This window comes from Plecotus auritus, assembly GCF_963455305.1.
Source record: "Plecotus auritus genome assembly, chromosome: 3".
Lineage (NCBI taxonomy): Eukaryota > Metazoa > Chordata > Mammalia > Chiroptera > Vespertilionidae > Plecotus > Plecotus auritus.
In genome coordinates this window covers 218,826,519-218,849,406 of record NC_137772.1, presented here as the reverse complement: position 1 = coordinate 218,849,406, position 22,888 = coordinate 218,826,519, and the positions used below count along the sequence as shown (strand labels likewise).

Genomic DNA, 22,888 nt, shown 5'->3' with positions numbered 1-22,888 from the left:
GATGCACTGGTGGGCGGGGGTGTTGGGGGGGAGTCTCTCAGCCTGGCCTGCGCCCTCTCAGAGTCCAGGATCCCTCACCGCTTACCGCCTGCCTGCTCACTGCTCCTTAGCGCTGCCGCAGAGGTGGGAGAGGCTCCCGCCATCACCACTGCACTTGCCAGCCATGAGCCCAGCTTCTGGCTGAGCGGCGCTCCCCCTGTGGGAGCGCACTGACCACCAGGGGGCAGCTCCTGCGTTGAGTGTCTGCCCTGTGGTGGTCAGTGAGCATCGTTCTGCCATAATGGTAGCTTAGGCTTTTATTATATAGATGTTTATTGAGTACCTACCAGGCACTATGCTGGAAGCTGGGGATTGAACCATGAGGGTGGATGTGGTCTCCTCCCTTAGCTGACATTCTTACTCTATATTTGCTGGACCACTTCCCCAACCCCACACCCCCACCCAGAAAAAGCCCAGAAATGAGTTTCTCCTTGGTGCACCACTGGGGACTCCGTGGTTCTGCTGGATCAGAGCCAGGCTATTCAACTGCTCTTCTCTCTCTCGGGCACCAGGGAGCAAATTGTCCTCTCCAATGTCAGCCTTTAAAGTCAGGGAAACACTTGAAAATATCCTTGAGTTTGTCCAGTGTTCACAGTGATCCTGTTATTTAGTGAGTTTATAAAAATCATTTTAATATTTATTTTTGCCTTAGCTCATACTAACTTGTGCTAATGACTTGCATATATATTATTTGCAGTATTAAATGTTGGTCCTAAAAGTAGAAAAGAGGCATGAATACCAGGCCTAAGGAAACCTTTCTCCTAGACCAGTGGTCGGCAAACTCATTAGTCAACAGAGCCAAATATCAACAGTACAATGATTGAAATTTCTTTTGAGAGCCAAATTTTTTAAACTTAGACTTCTTCTAACGTCACTTCTTCAAAATAGACTCGCCCAGGCCGTGGTATTTTGTGGAAGAGCCACACTCAAGGGGCCAAAGAGCCACATGTGGCTCGCGGGCCGCAGTTTGCCGACCACGGTCCTAGACCTAATCCTAGACTTTTTGTATGTGGGGATCTCTCATTTGCTTTTTTTATTTAAAACACACACACACACACACACACACACACACACACACACACACACTTCTCTTCTTGAGGCCTTGTTGTCTTTATGTGTAGAGGCTGCTTCAAGATAGCTGTGCTTTCATAAGGGTAGTGTGTGTGTGTGTGTGTGTGTGTGTGTGTGTGTGTGTGTGTGTGTAGCATGGAGTCGGGGAGTCTCTCTTCTTGGTGTCTGGGGTTTTTTTTGCCCCTGGCACTATAATGGGCCAGTGGATTTAGAGAATGGTATACAGTGATTCTCAGGTTTATTTCTTATATTAGAACTGAAAATGTAATTATCCCATAAATAGGATTTAGATTCTTCCAAAAGTACACCAGGTTGCCCCTGCTTTCAGTGAAATTCACCTACCTGTTTTCTGCTTACTCACTTTGCCTTTTAAAAAATTTGACTGCATTTTATCTCCTAAAGGCTTTTCAGTTGCAAATTTAGAGAATGCAATATGTTCTATCTTCCAGATCATTTCTAAAAGTGTTAAATAAGAACATGCCTAGTACTGATCTATTTCTTTCTCAGCCTGTTTTTTTCCTAATGTTTAAAGATTCTTTATATATTATGGATTATAGCAAAAGTATACAGATGTCTGTAGAATGCCCAAAATAGTTCTCTTAGGTATTGTAGGTATCAGTAAATAGCTCTGATTGTGCCAGTTTCTCTAGGGTCTGTAGATTGTTTGTTAGTTCCTGTGTTCTTCTTTTTTAAAGATTTTGATTTCAGAGAGGAAGGGAGAGAGAGAGAAAAACATCAGTGATGAGAGAGAATAACTGATTGGCTGCCCCCTGCATGCCCAACCACTGGGGATTGAGGCCTGGGCATGTGCCCTGACTGGGAATCGAACCATGACCTCCTGGTTCATAGGTTGACACTCAACTACTGAGCCACACCTGCCAGGCTCCTATGTTCTTTACAGAATTGTTTGAATGATTATTAATTTGAGTGGGAGCATGATGGCATTATATTGGTAATATACCAACCAACATTATTATACAGTAAATTTTTGATAAGTGTGGTTATACATTTTGCCAAACAATTCTTATAGAGACAGCAAAAAAACTATGTATTCTTAATGTGATTTGTGATTTTTAATTTTTATTTCTTTATTTGTTTATTTTAAAAATAGGAAGCTTAATTTTGGAATTAATCTCTTTGCCCTTTGGGTAATCTGTTAGAGATTATAACATAATAAATATAGCATAACTAAAACATATAAAATCCTTTAGGATCTTATTGGAATACTAAAAAAATTAGAAAATCTATTTTATGAGACAAATAAGAAACATCACAAACTCATTAAACATTCACATAGATTGTTCTGTTTGAATATTTAATAATATAAAGTAGGGAGATTATAAAATTTATATTCAGAGGTCAAAACTTTTCCAAGGTCATTTACTTGTAAAGGGCCCAGTTAGAACTTAGACCAGGACTTCTGAACTGAAGCACATCTTTGATGCTTTTTTTTTCATTATTTCCTTTTAATAAGAGAAACTCTTACATTCGATAAATATTCTCCCAAACGTTGTATATCTATAGGACTCTATAGTAACAGTTACTGATTACAATAATGACACAGAAGTCCAGTGTGTATGTAAGAAAAGGTTTATGTTTTTCAATAGAGGCTAAAATACAGAAGCCTGGGGATCACAAAGGGTAAATTCTCAGTTAACCAGAATTTTTAATGAAGCCAGAAGCCTTAAGCAGTCATGTTTAAAAGCAGATAGCTTTTCCAGAATCCCCGTTTTTTTTACAGTAGAAAAAATAAGCACTCTAATTTACCTTCCTCCTCTCTTTTAGTTCTTTCAGTCATTGGACTTGGTTTAGTTCAAGCAGATTTTTGCATATTCCCTCCCATTCCTTGAAAACCTTTCCAGTCAATGGCCATTCAACAGCTTTTTACATGTTTCATTAAATCCACTACATCTATAAACTGTGCATCAGTGGAAATGTATATTTAAAAAAATTTCTTGTTTATTATTATTCATGGGTGGAATATTCTAAATCTGTATTAACTATTGTAAGCTACAAATGCTTCCAGTGCTACATAGTTAATGCCACCATCGCAGATATTCACTCCTTAAAATATGCCTGCACATGGCGCCTGCCCCTCCCCCTCTCCCTCTCCTCCCGTCTTCCCCTCACACACGCACACACGTACACACACACGCACACACGTACACACACACACACACACACACACACACACATATGCGTGCGCAAAGCACACACCAAACTGCCATTCTCCAGCAGGCCTGTTTCTGGAGTTGGGAGCTGTAAGCCTGCTGGGAGGGGGTGGGAGGAGGAGGAAGAGGTGGGGCTCTACTCTGATTAATTGCCTTAGGCATTCAGGGGTGGGGCTTCCTTCAGCCATCTGCCTGAGATATGGGAGGGAGCTGGAGAAAGAAGGAGGGGGAGAGACTGCCAGAGAGGAAGAGAAAAGAAAGGAAGAAACACTAGAAAGAAAAAGGAAGAGGGGAGAAAGGGAGATCGATCATTTACCCTTAAATAGCTAGGCTGGGGGGGAGGGGGTGGAAAGGAAGGTCGTGGAAGGTGTGCCCTAGCACGACTGCTTTGAAGTGTTCATCATTATTCCGTTTGGTTTATGGAGAAAAAGAAAATGGTAACTCAGGTAAGATTTGTGTTTCCTCGGTGTGTTTCTTCTCCCGTTTCTGGGATCTAAATAAAGATACGGGGGTGGGGTATAGCCATTAGAGTTTTAATTATTATTGTCTTCTTAGAGAAGACCAGATTTATTATTATCAACTGAAAAGTCTGTGTGTGTTGTGAGTTCATGAGAGAGAGAGAGAGGGAAAGAGGGATGTATCCGTAGCCTTTTCTCCCCCCACCCCCTCCGTAGCAGATTCCTGTTTCCTGTACGGTGCAGCTGTAGCTCAGGAAAAACCCTGTGGGGATTTGTCTACCTCTTTGTCTTGGTTCTGAGAAGAGGGAGGGAGAGAGAGAGACTGCAGAGGTAGGAAGAGATTCTCGTAGACTGCCAAAAAGAGGGGAGAGGGATTGACTTCCTTTTAAGAATTGCAGAAGAATTTGTGTTACAGAGAAATCTGATTCCCAATTCACGTCGGTTTCTCAGAATTGGCTATGGAATTGCAGTTTTGCTACTTTCGCTCCAGATGGCTTATTAAAAATGAAGACTAGGAAAATGTTTCCATTTTCCTGGCTTTGTTACTGGCGAAGAATGTTCTCAGTAGGAACCATAGGAGCATGCAGGTGCAGCAGAGGCAGGTAAAGCTCCCTGACAGAACAGATCTGAGTGTATAAATGACAATCACGGGGGCATTAAAAGGCATTTGAAGGAGAGGGAGTGGGAAATGGGAGCGCTCTCTCTCTCTCTCTCTCTCTCTCTCTCCCCCCCCCCCTCTGTCTTTGGTTATGCCAGGCAATATCTAATCTGCATTTTAGCAAGTCATTCCTAACAAATGGAAGGTGCATCCTCTTCCGTGGTTCCCCCTGGCAGTGCTATCTTTCTTGTTGCCACCCTTTTGTGTGTTCCTTTCCCCCTTTTCCTTTATATAGATAGAAAGAGGGGATGATGAACATGTGATTTATCAGTGAGAAATCATTTTCGCTATAAAATGTTCATGTCCTTTAGTCTCAGACTTAGGGTCATTTTCACTGCAGGCTTTTATGCTCCGTAGGGAAATTTCATCACTGGACAGTGCTTTCCTTTTAAGGAGGTTGCCCCTTTTTTGTATTCTCTCTTCTCTGCCTCTTCAAGTCACCACCGGAGGGCGAGAGAGTCAGCTAGCCATCGGGACAGAGGCATCAGTTTAGGCGCTGGAATCCCCGCTCTGCTAAATGTTATATAATGCCCCGCAGTACTGCTGGGAAGGTGGGAAAGCATTAGGCAGATTTTCTCAACGTGACCTAGAGGAAAAGGAACTTTCAAAGAATATTTTTCCAAAGTAATTCTTCACTAGATCTGAGTTTGGAGGTATCAAGAAATCTCTCCCTCTTTTAGAAAGTGGAGACCCTTAAAATATCTTCTATTTCTTATCCCTTCATTGTCAGACTAATTAACTCTTTTGAAATATTGCTTTACTTTTTAAAAAAATTTCCATAGAGGAAACCAATTTCTGCATTCTCTTTGTTGCTTGGGAAATGATACTTGTTAACCTTGGAGCCCTCATTCAATTTTCATTAACTGGCAATATTAGAGGGTATTGGTTCTGTTCTTTCTCAGCTGTTACTGAAGGCTTTTCAACTGGTTGACTTTTCATTATATACATTTTTAAATCGGTGAAAGAGTTATTTAAACTAGGACTTTTTATACCTCTTGGAACATGCCCCCTTAGTTTCTACAGCTGGTTAAGCATGTGTAAGCACAGGCTAGAATGCACAGGCATATGCACACTTAATATTGTGGTCTTACTATTGGTATTTAAGGACACTGTGATTTTAGGAACGAAGCAGAAGAGATATAGAAACAGGAAAGAGGGATGTTGAGGATAGATAAACTAAAATCATTATGATTTTTCTCAGGATGTGCTGAATGCTGAAGGAAACTTGTTTTTGCCCCTCCTGAATTTGTGCAATGGGAAAGTATTAGAATATCAAATTTGTCAGTTTTCACTATTCCATCATACTTGTTTTGGTGTACACTTTCTATGTTAATGTAACGTACATAGTTGTTGGTAATCTAGAAAAAAAAAAAATCAAAGGGCATAACCAGATTGGCTGGCCAAATGTTTACCTGTCTTGTGGGTGTGTTTTTGGGGGAAGAGGTGTTTTTTTGTTTTGAGGGGAACTTGTTGTTTTGTTTGTCAAGCCAGACATCTAATCTAAATATATGATAATAATCTGTTACATGAGTATCTAAATAAAACTGTCTGTGCTGTTAGGGTTTGGTTTTCAAAGTTAGATGGTTTATTATTGTATTTAATATCTTGATTAGTTTATTAGGAAAATTACTTAGATGGGATTTCACCATTTGTCACGTAAGTTCTGCTTCTCCGATCTTAACATTTCTATATCCCTTAGTTTCCATCACTCACCCAGTGGAATAGGGAAAAGGGCTCTCAGTGGAGATCTGTATCAGTACTTGCACAATGGGTGCACTTTATCATTATACATGCTCTAGTTTTATAAGGCCTCTTTTTTGCTTACTTAAGCAAACTACTTGGTGATTTACAATAAGTAGTCAGTGCTTTGCCTTAAAAAAAGCAAATAGAGCCCTGACTGGGTGGCTCAGTTGGTTGGAGCTTCGTTCTAAACACTAAAAACGGTTGCAGGTTCGATACTCGGTCAGCAACTGATTGATGTTTCTCTCTCACATATCTCTCTCTCTCTCTCTCTCTCTCTCTCTCTCAAAATCAATAAAAACATATCCTCAAGTGAGGATTTTTTAAAAAAGTAAATAGGAATTTAATCACAAAATTTTAATATGGCAGACATGCTAGTGCTATATTTTTTTATAACTAGGTTTTTCTCTTGTTCATGTATATGTTGTAGTAGTATTTCACTGAGATAGCTCTTATTTCTGAACAGGTGAACCAAATTATTGTGTCTTCTTACATCTATGCAAATAACAATGTGGAATTGAAGGAAAAGAGGAAAAATCATTTTTATAATACGTGTGAAATTAGAAAAACAAAATTGCAAGTGACGCCAACTCCAATTAATTTTTAAAAATGTTTAGCCAGACTCAGACTCAGTTATATTATTTGTTGCTGAAAGGGAGACTATACTAAGCAGAAAGGAAAAGATTTTACAGTTGGATGTGAAAGAAAATTTTTGTACTCCACTATAGTGTAGGACTGCCAGTTTCTGTGGAACACAAAGCCCTCCCTTTCTTGGACAGCTCAGTGCTTTGCTGGCATTTTCTTCAAAATCTGTTTTCCATCAGGACCAAGAGGAGGGGAGGTGTTAAGAATAAGGGAGGTTGGAAAGGGGGTGACTGTTCCTTTAAATAGTGCAGTGAGCCCATGTGGCAGCAGGCCGCTCTAGAGTGTATTCTTTTGTAATGAATCACCGGTTCCATTGTCTGCTATCTCCCCTTTGTAGCTGGAAGGCTGAAGTCTTTCACCTGAGCTGCTGCCAGTTAGCTGTTCTTCCAGGGTGGTGGGGAGAAGGAGAGGGACGGACGGTGTTTTATGGTTTAATTAAAGACAGATAAGAGAGCAAGTATGTTTTGCTCTGTCTCAGCTTTTTTCCTGTCCTTTCTAGGGGTTTTGTTTGTTTTTTTGTCTTTTTTGAAATGAGTTGGAGTAAGGAATCTGCTCTTTGGTTTTGCTAAGCATATCCCATTTTCTGTGATTTTTGCAAGTCCTCAGTGATTATTTAGTCTCCATTTTGTGGCATTGCTTTAAAGTGATTCCATTCGGTTGCCTGCCAGTTCCACCCGAACCTCATCCCACCCTTCATCCACAGAGCTTCAGCCCACACTGTTTGTTTTGGCACACTTTCCACTTTCTATGTGCTGCGCAGGACTCTGGGAAGTTGGGGGATAGGCGGAGATTGTGGGTTGGAGAGTAATTTATGTTCCTTTACCGTGAATCAAAAAAAAGCCTCACTTTTTCCAGAGATTTAGTTTCTTTCTGAATTCTTCTACACTACTCCATATCTTCAGTTATAACCATTTCCTTGCCAAGACCAAGACTGGCTCTTGAAAAATACGGCTATTAGTTTTCCTGAAAAGACACTCAGAATTCCATAAATATATGATTAAATTTGACTCATTAAATGGTTTTTCTTCCCATTCACATGCCCCCACCTCAAGCACACATCCCCTTTGCCCTTCCCTTTATTTTTTCCTTTATCTTTCTCCTTAGTTTTGCAGTTAGGTAAGCTTAGCATTTGACCATCTGCTCTTCAAGTTTGTATTGCTACGGAGGACATCTCCAAGTTGAAAGGTGAATGACACTCCTCATCCCTCTCGGTGTTTCTTGGACATTTGTGTGTGGCACTCAGACAGATCTTCCCTAGGAACCAGTCACAGTGATGGGACAGCCCCTGTGCCCACCTTTTGATGGACTCCTCCTCTGGAATCTAACTGTGTTGGTATCCCCAGCATTCCCTTCTGGAGTCATAATTCCTCACTCTTCCCCTCTCCCCCCAACATTCCCAAACCACTGTCAAATCTTTCTTAAACATTTCCACGCAACACTTCACATATTAAACCCAGCAAACACAAATGGAATGTGGCATCCCCTGCAGTAAATGGTTTGCTGTTTTGAATGTAGTGACTCTATTATTGGACTCCAGGCTCACTCCTCTCTACGCAGTCCGAAATTGCAGTCTGCCGAGCTGTATAGTTTCCATTTTCAGATGCTTCCACGACCCTCTCTTACTTTTGGAATGATTGAATTCAGGACACCTTTTGACATCAAATCATTAGAGATCATTGCCAGAGTGAACCATTTTAAATGCAGGTCTGATTTTTTGCCACTCCTGTGCTTAAAACCTTCCAGTTGTTTCCCTTCAGGCTCAGAGTAAAATCCTGTGTCCCTACTCCAGTCTCTAAGGCCCTGCGTGATCAGGAACCTGGCTGTCTCTACAACCTCATCTGCTGCTGCCCTTCTCTTCCCGTATTTCGCACCAGTGACACCGACCTCTCTGCTATTCCCTTAACACACCTGCATTCTCTTCAGGGCCTTTCTTTCTGTTTTCTCTCGGCTGGAAATGCTCTTCTCTCAGATCCCATGACTTCTCAAGGAGAGCTCTTTATTGACCTTCCTGTCTCACCTTGAAACCTCCAGTCATTCCCTATCCCCCCACCCTGTTTTGTCTTCACTGATTTTTAGTGCTTATTGTTACTTTTTATGTTTGTTTTTGTTATCCATGCCCCTTTCCCACCAAAAGGGTCAGGGACCTTGTCAGCAGTCTGTTAGATTCCTGATGTTTAGAACTGTGCCTGGAATGTGCTCATAATAATAGCTAAGTATCTAGCCCTTCTATATAGTTATCAAGTACTGTTCTAAGCACTTTACCTCCATTACCTCATTGAATCCTGCAGCACCTCTACAATTACCCCATAGTACAGAAGCGGAATCTGAGGCATGTAATGGTTTGGTAGTTTGCCCAAGTTTATATAGCTACTAAGAGATGTTATAGGGATACATTTCCACAGACTGGTTTGGCAGTCCATACTCTTTTTTTTTTTTTTTTAAGACGGGTTGTTAGGGTTAGGAAATCCATGCTCTTAACCACTGCACTTGAATCCTCTTGTAGGTATTACATAGTCAGTAAATATTTGTTGAATATGTAAATAAATTAATTTAGTTGAGACTGATTACTTCTGGAATTGTCATCTGTGATTTATTCAAGTTTTTGATGGAATACTTACAATAAAAGGGAATTCGCTATTGAATAAAATGAGTTCATTATTATAATCCTATATAATAAAAGGCTAATATGCAAATTGACCGAACAGCAGAATGACTGGTCGCTATGATGTGCACTGACCACTAGGGGGCAGACGCTCAATGAAGGAGCTGCCCCCTAGTGGTCAGTGCACTCCCACCAGGGGAGCGCCACTCAGCCACAAGCCTGGGCTCATGGCTGGCTCATCCCGCTTCTGTGGCAGTGCTAAGGATGTCTGACTGCTGGCTTAGGCCCGCTACCCCTGGGGAGCGGGCCTAAGCCATCAGTTAGACATCCCCCAAGGGCTCCCCGGCTGCAAGAGGGCGCAGACCTGGCTGAGGGGGGACTTCCTCCCCCCCCCCCCCCCCGAGTGCACGAATTTCGTGTACCAGGCCTCTAGTATTACATAAAAATAGGTAACATTACAGAGTACATATTATGCATCAGGCACTACGTCAATGCCTTATATATTATGTCATTTATTCCTTTTAGCAGCCTTATAAGTATTAATATCCATATTGTAGAAATTAGGAAACAGGAGTACAGAGAGGTTGAGTAGCTTGCCTAAGGGGGCAATACCAGGATTTAAACCCAAGGAGTCTGGCTCTAGCTTCCCTGTTCTTAACCACTAGGAATAATGACTGTTATGAAATAACTTGATTTTTGCATATCGACTGTGTACCTATTTTGCATACAGAGCACATTTATATGCATAACAATATTTGTTTCGTATATCACCTACAATCACCTTTTGAGGTCTGGTATTTTTTTCCATTCATCAGACTTTTGAGGTCTTGTAAGCAACCTGATAACTCTGGATACAGGCAGTGATAGGTTTCAAAATTGAGATCTATTCTAAATTTGCACACACTTCCATTATACTACCAGCCTCATAAGATAAATAGTTCTGTTGTTGGCCATTAAAAAGTAGAAAAGTTTTCCATATGATAAACTGTTTACATTATGGGCTTCTTACTCTTCCTAGTTCTGTCATACCAAGTCACATAGAGTAGTTTAGTTTCTCTTCATAAAAAACAAAGATTTGAAGGTCCTGGCTAAGGGTTCTATTTAATCTTCTGTTCTCTTGGCTCATCTTAACTGCTTAATTGAATTATTCCTCGTAGATAGGAAAACATGGTTTCCAGGTCTTGACTGTCCTGGATTAATTGTGTCAATTTATATGAATGACTTACCGTTTATATCTAATTACTAAGTAAAATATCAGTATGAATATTATTAAATATGGTATCTTTGTTATAAGTGGGTTTTTTGACATGTTTGACTTTACTCAGTTTTCAAAGCTTATTGATCATCTAGTGTTGTCAATAATTTATAACTTCAAAAATAAGGGATATTATCCTCAACTTTTAAATAGAATATTGTATTTCATTATAAAGCATGCTGTTGTCTGATTGGCATGAATCTACCTGCCTTTCAGCCTCTACGTCTTGCTCAGATCCCTCAAGAGTTTCTAACACTGAACTATTTATTTTAAAACTTATTTTGTAGAAATACTGTTTTGAAGATGCCAATTGGACCAACAAATGACATAATTGAAAATCAGCGAAAGTAAATTTAATCACTTCCCTTGAAATCTTGAAAAATTGTATCAAAAAGTGTTAGAAAACAAAAATTGGGAATTAGTAATCTTTTAAATCAGTAGCAACAGTAAAACATGATCATTGAGAATAGAAGTAAAATAAAGAAAATTAAACCCTGAAAGTACTCTGATTTAATAATACTTATTATTATAAATCAAATACCATAGAAATATTGTTAGATTAGCTTATGTTGGCATATTTATTCTTTTCATCATGCCTCTTGAATTTTTCAGAGCTATCAGTTTCAGAATATTAGAATAACATTTCTTATTTAATTAATGGCTCAGGATATAGGTATAGCTGGGCTGCTATTAACAAAAAGAAATAGTTTTTAAAATTATAACTTGAAGTTATATAACTAGAGATACTTAATTCATTCAGAATTACAGGATAAAGTTCTGCAACCAAAATTTAATATTTCATATATAAAGGAATATTTAAGTAGAAAATATGCTAATGTAAATCAATAATTATTTTATGAAATTATAAAGAATACTTTTATAACCGCAAATTATATATAACTATATTCTTTTAATTAATATTGATTATGAGATCCCTTGTAAGAGGTTTGGGAGAGGCGAACTGACACTTAAGTAAAGAGGATGAGATTTAGAAAAATTTAACTTAGAGAGACATTCACATTCTGTAATGTCCAGATAGTTAATATTTTTGGCTCTGGGAGCCTTGCTGCCTCGGTCACAACTGTTCAACTCTTCTGTTGGCATGAAAGAGGTCAGATGATGCATAAGTGAAAGGGGTGGCTATGTTTCAGTGCAGACTTTATTTATGGACACTGGAATTTGAATTTCATATACTAGTATTCCAAATATTCTTCAGCTACTTAAAAATTAAAAACCATGCTTAGCTTTCAGGTTGTACAAAAATAGATGGTGGACCAGCTTTGGACCAAAGCCATAGGTTTGCCAACCTCTCATTTAGAGGGATGCAGGTCCTCCCTGCTTGTTTTAGTGTAGGGAGAGTTTTCCCACATAGCTTGATATTAGGAAACTGTTTTGACAGTTTATCTTGGATCCCTGTGGAACCTTGGATCAGTGTGAAACCCCTGACCTGCTCTTTCATTCCTCCCCAGAAAATAGGGGGATTTTTCCCTTTTCTTTTTTTTTTTTTTTTTTTAATGTTTCCAATTGTTTTTTTTAATAAATATATTTTATTGATATTTCACAGAGAGGAAGGGAGAGGAATAGAGAGCTAGAAACATCGATGAGAGAGAAACATCGATCAGCTGCCTCCTGCACACCTCCCACTGGGGATGTGCCCGCAACCAAGGTACATGCCCTTGACCGGAATCAGTCCGCAGGCCGACGCTCTATCCACTGAGCCAAACCGGTTTCGGCGGATTTTTCCCTTTTCTTCACTTTCTCTCTCCACTCATCCCCAAATCTGAACCATTTGCAATTCCCCAAATATGGCACATTTTATAATTTCCTGCTTTTCATATATATTTTTTTCATGTATTATGACTTTGGGCCAGAATACCTCTTTCTCCCTCATGATTAATTTCTTACCTTAAAAGTTCAGATTAAATGCATGTTAATGCATTGACAGGGTCCTCTTTTAAAATGCAAATCACACAAAACAATAAATAAAAATAAATAAAATACAAATCAGGAGAGTTAATTTGAATAATCATACATTCTAAGTGCTTATTACTGAAATCAGTTAATACTTAAACTATAATGTCATTTTGGATGGACACTTTATTTGGAAGAAGGATTTTGAAGTAAACAGCTATTTGGAGGAACACCCAAATCTCTTGCCGATGTTCCAGTGGAAGGCTGTATAGATTCAGAAGGTAGCATGTGGGTAAGTGGCATAGGAGTTCTAGCTTCCTGGGAAGTCAGGAAAGAGAACAAATGAGTAGGACCCCAATAAGTGTGTACAGGGCAAAGAGAAGTGGAAAGGGACAATGAAATTTTAGAATTTGGCAAACCATAGTAAGTAGTATATCAAACCTAGTATATCAAATACAGCTATCCCCCGTCTCCTTTTCCTTCCACTCAAGATGACCAACCAAGAGTTAGATTCTTTGCATACTAACTTTAAAAAGTTGTCAGCACACACATATATATATATTAGACCATAATCATTCTATGTCATTTTCAAGGTTCCATGTTCATTGTGTTTTTAGTCTTTTTTTCCTCTCTGTGTATTTCCTTTTGGATAGTTTCGCTTTTGGTGTTATCAAGTGTACTAATCTTTCCTTCTGCAATGTTTCATCTGCCATTAATCTAATACAATGTGGGTGTGATTTTTAAAAAATCTTAGACATACTAGTAGTTTTCAACTCTAGATTTTTTTATATTGGTCTTTTTCTGTTTCTCAGGTCACATTTTTCTCTTTTACATGCCATTTTTCTTGCACATATGGAATACAGATATTTTGATGTTCTGTCGGCTAATTCTAACATTTATATTAGTTCTGGGTCAGTTGCAATTGATTGATTTTTTTTCTATTATGGATTGCAATTTTCTGCTTCTTTGTATGCTGATAATTTTTTTATTGTTCCTTTACTTTTTTAAATATGTTTTTATTGATGTTAGAGAAGAAGGGAGATGGAGATAGAAGCATCAGTGAGAGAATCATTGATCAGCTGCCTCCTGCACACCCCCCACTGGGGATCAAGACCACAATCCGGGCATGTGCCCTGACCTGGAATCGAACAAGTGACCTCCTGGTTCATGGGTTGACACTCAAACACTAAGTCACACCAGCCAGACTATGCCTGGTAATTTTTGATTGGATGCCAAACGTTGTGACTATTACCTTGTAGGATGCTAGGTATTTTTAAATTTTTATAAATATTATTGAGCTGATTTTCATAGAAATAATTTGATCCTTTCAGTTCTTGTTTTTAAGTTTTGTTAGATATGACCAGAGCTCTGTTTGGTCTCTGGTTAATTTTTCCCCACTGTTGAGACAAGATTCTTTTTAGCACCCTAACTGATGCTCCTTAAATTTTCCACTCTCGTTGAGAACAGGCTGTATTCCTGGCACTGTTGAGCTCCTGGCACTATTCCCTCCAACTCTGTCATTTGTCCAGCCTCAGGTAGTTCCTCATGTACATGTGGTGATCATTTCTTAACTGAGCTCTTCAGAGTCCTCTGTGCAGCTGCCTCTTCCGCAGTACTCGCCCCTGTGAACTCTGGCTGTCTTGGCTTCTCTGGATTCCTAGCTTCATCTCCTCAGCTCATGGTGACCACCAGGCTCTGCCTGGCTTCCCTCTCTCTGTGTCACTTTCTCCAGGCAGTCAGCTGGGGCAGTTATAAAGCACACCTTGGTTGTTTCCTGTCTTAGATCACTGTTCTTTGTCTACTGTACAATGCCTTGAGTGCTGCTATTTTGTACATTTTTTTCTTTCTGAATTTTAGTTGTTTGAGATGGTCCTTGTTACTCCATCTTGATTGGAAGCAGAAGTGAGACCACTTATTTTTAAATGAAAATTAAGTGCTATCTTGTTAAATATATTCCTAATTTCTGAATGAAAAATCAGTTGAACAGTCATTTCAAGGAGTAGAATGCATAAGGTGCATAAATAATTAAAATACAAGGTGAAATATGGTAACTTACATGAATATGATATCAGTAAAGTGTCATTAGAAGTTCAGATGAGGAAAGAATTAGTTTGGGAAGTTTGGCTGAAGCAGAGAGGGTGAGAGGAAAGGCTATGGCATGTATAATGTCTGAATCTAGAACCAAATTCTTGAGTATTGAATGAGATTCACTAGTAGAATAGTTTCAGAGAGTGTTTAGGACTGATCAAAGTAAACGTAAAAATAATGAACAAAAATACATGCACAAGATCACGGGAAAATAGAGTTCATGTTTTTGTAATTAAGCATGATTCGTGGTCTATTTTGAAAAGGAGAAAGATCCTTTTCTCCTGTGGATTCCCTATTATTGCACTTCTAGCAGACAAGGAAGGAGAAAAACCAAAGTACTATTTGTTCACTTAAACAGTGTGGAAGGTAGGGGCACTTTGGACTGTGAAGACTTAAAAACATTAAGGAATGTGGATGGCACTGTTTAGAGCAGCGGCCGCCAACCTTTCTGACCTCACGGACCAACAGTGGTATGTAGACCACTGGTTGGCGACCGCTGGTTTAGAGCTTACTTGACTTAAGTTAAAATGGTTGCCAGACTATCATTTCCTAGCAAAGCAACTGTGACCAAAAGTTCACCCAAGTATATGCATTAAATTTTTCTTTCTTGAGGAACCAGGAGACATTTTTGAGAAAATGGAAATTATGTGTGTGTTTTGGTTTAATTTCACTTAGCCTATCTTCTTAATAATAAAAGGGTAACATGCTAATTAGACCAGATGTCATTCCAGACGTCCTTCCTGACGAAGCAGGGGGGTTGGAGGGAAGCCAGCCCGGATCCTGGGTGCCTGCGGGCAGCTGGAGGGAGGCCAGCCCGGATCCTGGGTGCCTGCGGGCAGCTGGAGGGAAGCAGCCCGGGTCCCGGGTGCCGGAGGGAAGTCGGTGCCGGCAGCTGGGGGAAGAAAGGCCTACTCTTGCATGAATTTTCATGCATCGGGCCTCTAGTGTTTTATATAAAGCCTTTAGTAAGAAGAATGTGGTTCCCCTTTATATGTATTGCTATGGCTATTTATATGTAAAAGAACATGAACTTTTAAGGTTATCACTCAGCTGTTAGGTCTTATATTGTGAACTGTATCTATACTCTTGCACTTTTTTTTTTCTTCACAGTATTGATGATGATTATCTCTACCACTTTTCTTTTTTCAAGCCAAAAGCAAAGGATTTTGTATATAGGATCACAGTTAGTTCTTAACAGATAACCCATTAGGTAACTATCCTTCTCGTTTTACAGATAAAAAAAAAAAGGCAGCGAGAGGTTAAGTGACCTGTCCGTAGTCACACTGCTAATTGGATTTGAACCCATGTTTATCATATTCCCAAGTTAATACTATTTACCTCTTTTCGAAGGGTGATAACTATTGCATACAGTTTAATATGAAGAATACAGGCCATAATATTTAATTTTTTTATATATAAGAAAAATCTGTAACTCACCAGTGGCCAAAACCTTAAGAAATGTCTACTAATTTTCTTGGAAGCCTTAAGTTCCTCTGGGATGACTGTAGAATTGATCAATTTGACTATTCTATAAACAATTTAGTTTCCTGAAATTTTATCTCAGCACAGAGGTTTTACAGTTTGAAGGTTTAGTATTTCATATGGGAATATTTGTGCAGGCAAAGAGAGAAATCCAAGTATTGGCTGTTTAGAGTGGCTCTTAGCCTCTTTTGGCAGGGGAACAGATAAACAACCTAATGACTCTTTGTTGATTGACTCCATTACAGAAGAAAATACTCAATTTCATATGGTAGTGTGCATAATGTTTCTTCTTCCACTGTATGCTGCTCCTTTGCTAAGGCCTTGTTATCATAGGATCATATATTCTTAGAGCTAGGGTGGTCTTTATTTTACAAGTCGGGATACAGATCTAGAGAGAAAGTGAAGTTGTCCAAGGTCACAGAGCAAGGTAATGGCAGAACTGGAGTTAGAACTCATTTTTCCATAATCTCTGCCGGTGTTATTTCTACCCTCAGACCCTCCTCCTAGGAAGTTCAGGCTTTTAACAAAAGATGTTTAATTTAGAGAGGCTAAAATATCAAGTCCATATGCTGCTCTTTCCTCCAAGGGAAAATGTTCAAATGAGTAAAAACCATGTATCTTGGGCATTCTTTGTTAGAAAATGGTTCTTCAATGAAGCTAGTCTAGTTGATGTGATAATGATAATAACAAATTTCTAGCTATAAAAGATTTTAAATGGGGAGAAGAAATATATATGCCTTTTGCTATTTTTTTTTTAAGTATGTTTGAAGATTTTTGGGGTCTTTGTTTGAGAATTTGACTTGGCATGGAAAGATGGAGGTATGGAGTGAAATCTGGGTATGTTTCGTTACTAAGCAACCATTGATGTATAGAAGTATGACATCTTCTTTTGGTGCTTTAAGAGCTGATTTTAGACCTCCGTTCTTAGTGTTTCTGCATGCCACCTTTCTCTATTGAATGTCCTTCCTTACTCTGAGACAGGTTTTCCTGTTCTGTAACGACAGCTGCTCTATGATAGCTTCTTGATGACTTCTTTCAGCAAAGGGCTCTGATTTCTTTTCTAGGTTTATTTGTCTCATTGTGATAAAGAATTACATACTGCAGTCACCAGTTTATATCTCATTGCTGTTCCTGACTGAAGGGTCAGAGTCCGTGGCAGGCCTTACTGATCCACGTGTTAGGGATCAGTGGGGTAACGGGAAATGTTTTCCTCCCTTTAGGCTGTGTTCTGATCTTGACACAGTTGCATTCATGAAGAAGGAGGGATGTGTGAAGAGTTAGGCACTCTGATTGGTAAATACTTGATTTTTGTTTTGTTTTATTTTCTGAGAGTGATTAGACCCTTGAAATTTGTTCGTATTTGTCAGGACTTAGAATAATGTGTTTACTTTTTTCTTTTCTTTATTTCTTTTTTTAAACCTCACCCGAGGGGCAAGGATATTTTTTTCCACTAGAGAGAGTGGAGGGGTAGCGAGGAGGGGAGAAGAGAGAGAGAGAGAGAGAGAGAGAGAGAGGGAGAGGGAGAAGGAGAGGGAGAGAGAGAGAGAAACAGTGACGTAAGAGAGACACATCAATTAGTTGCCTCTTGCTCATACCCTGCCAGGCTGGGAATTGAACCTGCAACCGACTAAGTGCCCTTGACCAGGAATCAAGTCCATGGGCTGATGCTCTAACCACTGAGCAAACAGCCAGGGCAAGACTTAGAATAATGTTTAACACACACTGTTGGATGTACTTGTAGATGGCGCTTGGACTATGGTTTACTGTACACATTTAGTTCTGATACTTGTCTGGTTTGCTTTGCTTCCTGTAATCAAATATATCTAATTTATTAAAGTGTTAAGTACCAGGGTTGTCTCAACTGCTTGGCATTGCCACAGCCTTTCCAACCCCTTCCCAGTGGAGGTAGCCAGGATACTGCCTCCTTTCTCTAGCAGTTAAAAAGGAAGAACAAAAACCTTGGATTGTTTGACTTGAAAAGAAGTTGATCACAATGTTTGGGGAAACTTAATTCTTTCTGTAGTAGATATTGGCACCCCTTCCTTTAGGCTGATATTTAGGAGATATGGGAGGAGGTCATTCCACACTTCACTAGCAACTTACATTAAAACGAAGTTTGCCAGTTGCCTTGCTTATTCTTATCTTATACTTAGTTCCCCAGTTAAACCTTTAATTCCAGGGAGAGGCCTAATCAGAAAACATTTACTTCTACTATAGTACAGGAACCCACACCATCTAACCAAGTGCTTATACCTGGGTCACTGGTGCATGAGGATCGTTAGTCAGATGAGAGGAACTTTCAGTCAACATGAAAAAACCCCAGAAGAAACAAAAAGAAAACCTGACCCTACGGGAAACATGTAATCCACGCCACAGAGGAGAATGTAAAGCATTCCAATTAATATAGTCAGAATCAAGATGATAATCATTCATAAAACGAGTACTGGATGTAATGAAAATGAAATAATTTGAGAATATGCAAATGAGAAGGTTAGAGGTTTAAGAATGTGATTGTCAAAAGAAAACATGCCATAGAAGGATAGAAAATCAAGTTGAAGAAAAAACAAACAAAAGAAAATCAAGTTGAAGATATCTCCCAAAATGTAGAGCTTTATTTATATACTAGAGGCCCGGTGTACAAAATTCGTGCACGGGGCGGGGGGCCTCAACCCAGCCTGCACCCTCTCCAATCTGGGACCCCTCGAGGGATGTCGGACTGCCCGTTTAGGCCCGATCCCAAACGGCAGTCAGACATCCCTCTCACAATTCGGGACTGCTGGCTCCTAACCACTTGGCCTGCCTGCCTGCCTGCCTGCCTGATTGCCCCTAACCACTCTGCCTGATAGCCCCCTAACCACTCACCTGCTGACGTGATTGACGTGTAACTGCTCCCCTGCCAGCATGATCATCCCCAACTGCCCTCCCCTGCCAGCCCAATCCCCCCAACTGCCTTCCCCTGCAGGGCTGAGGGGACTGGGGGACTCCGGCTGGATGAGGCGTGCGGCGCCTGTGACCTGCAGGGCTGAGGGGACTGGGCGCCGCCATCTTCTGGGATATGATGGTCAATTAGCATATCCCCTATTTATTGGTGGTGGGTGCTGGCATTTGTGAGGGTGTGGTGGTCAATTAGCATATTCTCTTCATTAGATAGGATTTTTTAAAATGTAGAGCAAGACACAGATGATTTCCTTAACCCACATTCCCTAGAAACAGAGCCTGAGACAAAACTCACCTGCTGCTACTTTATGAGGGAGCACAATCTCAGGAAAGCAGGGCTGAGGAAAGGGGCGTGAAAACCAGGAAGAAACACTGGCCAAAGCTTTGTAACAGGTGTTGCTGATTGCGTGGTTTCAGTAGAAGTCCAGCGAGGTTGAATAGAGTTATTGCTCCTCTGACCAGTCCATCCAAAAGGGAGTGGGGGCGGGGGGGCGGGCGGGATTTTCTGTACTGGTTTCCTCTCATCTCCTGCTCGGTCAGTTTCCCATATAAACAGTTAACACTCTTGCCCCCTTCAGTGGCCTGCCTCAGGGAAGGTCCTACCAGCTGTGCACACAGATTTGCAGAGTGACCTGCCATTGAAGCCGGGAAAGGTGAGATGAGTCAGTAACCCTTAGTGGCAGCCAACTCTGTCTTCTAAGAAATTATTAAAAGAGCATCACTCCCAAGAGGGCTGACCATGGGAAGGGTAGGAGACCTCTGCTTTTTATCATGAACTCTTTACCCATTTGATTTGCTATCATGTACATGTATTACATTTGATAAAAATAGGAATTAAATTGTAAAGGGAAAATGAGTTGCCAAAAACACCCTAGAAATAAATATCAAAGTACTTTTCACATGCATTTGAAAAAAATGAACTTCATATATTGAAAAATAAAATCTAATTAGTAGTATAAACCAGGATAATCTTTTGTAAGAGAATGGGAAGTGGGACTTCTAGAATTGATCCTTTCTCTTTTATCACCCATACTTGCCTTACACCCCTTTATCATACAGTCCCCTAGGATTGAAATCTAGGTGTAGTCTGCCCCCCATGCCCATTGCCGGGCTCTGCTGATTCTACCTTTAGATCGTCTCTCTTATCCCCTAACCTAGTTCCCCCTGCCTCTGCTGTAGTCTATAGTCTTAGGTAAGTTCCATTAGAGTTTGCAGTATCCTAACGGATCTCTCTCTTCTCCTCCTCATGTCACTTATGTTTTCCTGTGCTGAGTTTTGCTCTCTTTTTGTATTAACTTTGGTTATAATGTTAAAAAAAATAACAAAAGCTGTAGTTATTTGTATACTTTACTGGGTTGTACATATTTCCTTTAACAAAATTTATTGAGTGCTTTTAAGGCAGTCACTGGGGATACAAAGATGAATTAAATCTGGACAATAGCCATTGCTCAAAGAGTCCATGTTCTATAGAGGCAACAGGTGGGTAAATAAATAATCGTGATAGAAGTGCTATAATAAAATTAGGTATTAGGTTCAAGAGTGGTTTTATTTTTTCCTATTTGGGTGAATCAGAGAAACCTCAGGAAGCAGTAGATGATCAATCTAAGTAGTGAAGAGTATGTTCAAGTTGGTCAGATGGGTAGAAAGGAGAAAGGCTTTCTAAGCAGAAGGAATAGCAGGTGCAAAGAAACCGGAAAGTGAAACCGGTGTCTTGCAGGATTTGATACTCATAAGACTACCAGCTGTCATCTCTCAGTTGGGTTGTTAGGATCGCCTCCTAACTGATCTACCTGACTTGGCTGAGTATCCATTAAACCCTAAATCTGACCACTGCACTTCTCTGCTCAAAACTCTCATTGGAGAGTAACAGCCCAAATCCCTACAGTGGTTTAAGCTTTACAAGATTTCTACCCAACGTGGCCCTTAAACCGCTGGCACCTTTCTCCACCCTCTGCCACTCCGTTCTTTTGCTTATTGCCGTTCCGTCACATGGCCCTCCTTGTTTCTAGTTCGTGCAGTAAGCGAGCATGTTTCACCTCTGAGCGTTCCAGTCTGTGTTCCCTTTGTCAGGAGTGCTCTTCCCCCAGGTAGACACATGGCTCGCTCCCTGAGTTTCTTTAGGTCTCTGCTCAGATGTTAACTGCCCTGACCCTCCTGTTTCAAATAGGGATCATCCATGCCTCCAACCCTGTACTCACGTATCCTCTTATTTGTTTTATTCTTCACCAGAGCATACCATCTGTTTCATGTTTTTCTTTGCCTGTTTGTTATTTGTCTCTCCCTACTAGAGTCAAACACTAGGACAGAAACTTTGCCTTTTTAATCACCGTTGTTTTCACAGCACCTAGTATCTAATACATGATAGATATTCAATAAATATTTGATGGCAAGAATTGAAGCTGAATAGATGAAGTAAGCAAGGGGCAGGACTTCCACACACACAGAGGTGTTTGTACTTGAGACTAAAGGCATTGAGGAACCTAGGATTTTTAAGAAGGGAATTAAATTAACAGTATCTGATTTAGATTTTATTTTAGAAATAGCATTCTAGCAGCTGCTTAGGAAATTGATTACTTTGAGGTTAAGTAAGAAGAAAGGAGAACTATTCAAAGAAATATTCTTTTGGATGAGAGTTAGTAAGAGACTCTCATGTATTTTTTTCACTTTTCACAGTACAGAACGTGAACTCTCTTGTGTGGCCTTTCAATTAATATTCGTATTTAATAGAACTGTAATAACTTATTTTCTGTGGTAAATATTTATGAATTATTATATTGTGGTAAGCTTTCTGCAGAGTTCCTAAAACTGTTGGGAACTGTTTCTTTTTTACAGACTTTCTAATTTAGAAGCAGATATTCAACTACCTGGTGAATTCAATTTAGCAAGCATTTTCCAAAGATCAACTGTTATGTGCGTATGATTTGGTGAGGAAGTATGTGATTCAGACCCTGATCCACTTAGGAGCTTTACTTATGAAATTAACCGTCATGTAACTGTGGTTCAGACAAAATGCTGCTGGGATGGGTATAGGGAAAATATTGTGTCTGTTACTATATGTGTATCTTCTGAATCATTCATTTTAAAGAAGTGGACTGTAATAGGACAAGTGCAAAATCTATGAAGAATAATTAAATATTTTATGATGCAGGAGGCACTACAAAATCTCGCTAATGTTTTATTCTGAAACTGAGTTATGGCTATGTTCAAGGATATTCCAGTTTAACATTTAGTTTATAGAAAATGCAAACTTTCTTTGTTTGCATAAAGACAGAATAAAGAATAAATTAATTTAAACTGTAGTGAAAAATTTGGCGGAGAAAAAGAATAATCACGTGTGTGTTGTATAAACCAACAATTACATTGAATAGAATAGACAACCAATCATTAATTGTGTGTAGGGCCTTCCATTTCCAAGGAAGCAGGTAGCTGACCCAGAGTATTTCTCGTCTCTTATTGCCGGTGGAATGCATGATTTGTGAATGTTTGAGGTTCTAAATGCTCTTTTCAGGAGATAGGGAAGAAAGAGCTTTTAAGAGGTTGGAAACATTAAACTATTACAGGGTTGGTCATTTTTAAACCTAATAGACTATATTGGTTTGAATGACTTTGTTCTGAAATATTTATTTATCTGTTTAAATATTCATTGCTTTGAGATGGCAAAACTCAGCCTCAGGGGAGAGGTTGAGCTGGCTTTTCTCTGAGTAATTTGAAAGAGGTAGGGTGTGTGTGTGTGTGTGTGTGTGTGTGTGTGTGTGTGTGTGTGTGTTTTGAAGACATGATGTGCTGGCAAGTTTGCAGTATTGTTGGCCAAGCCTAGACCTGTCCTTAGAC

General features: G+C 39.7%; 1 protein-coding gene across 50 annotated transcripts in view; it reads left to right on the top strand.

Annotated features, from left to right (window-relative positions):
• RBFOX2 (RNA binding fox-1 homolog 2) overlaps nt 1-22,888 on the top strand; it is a 258,497-nt gene that overhangs the window by 171,410 nt on the left and 64,199 nt on the right. For 4 of the 50 annotated variants that reach the window (XM_080661657.1, XM_080661649.1, XM_080661650.1 and 1 more), the window contains exon 1: nt 3,458-3,727. The exons of 39 other annotated variants lie outside the window; for them this stretch is intronic. In XM_080661657.1, the coding sequence (XP_080517783.1) occupies nt 3,701-3,727 (27 nt within the window). In that variant the 5' untranslated portion in view covers nt 3,458-3,700. Of the gene's footprint in view, nt 1-3,300; nt 3,372-3,437; nt 3,728-22,888 lie in introns of those variants that run through there. 7 more of the 50 variants (XM_080661651.1, XM_080661639.1, XM_080661643.1 and 4 more) reach the window with 4 other exon arrangements.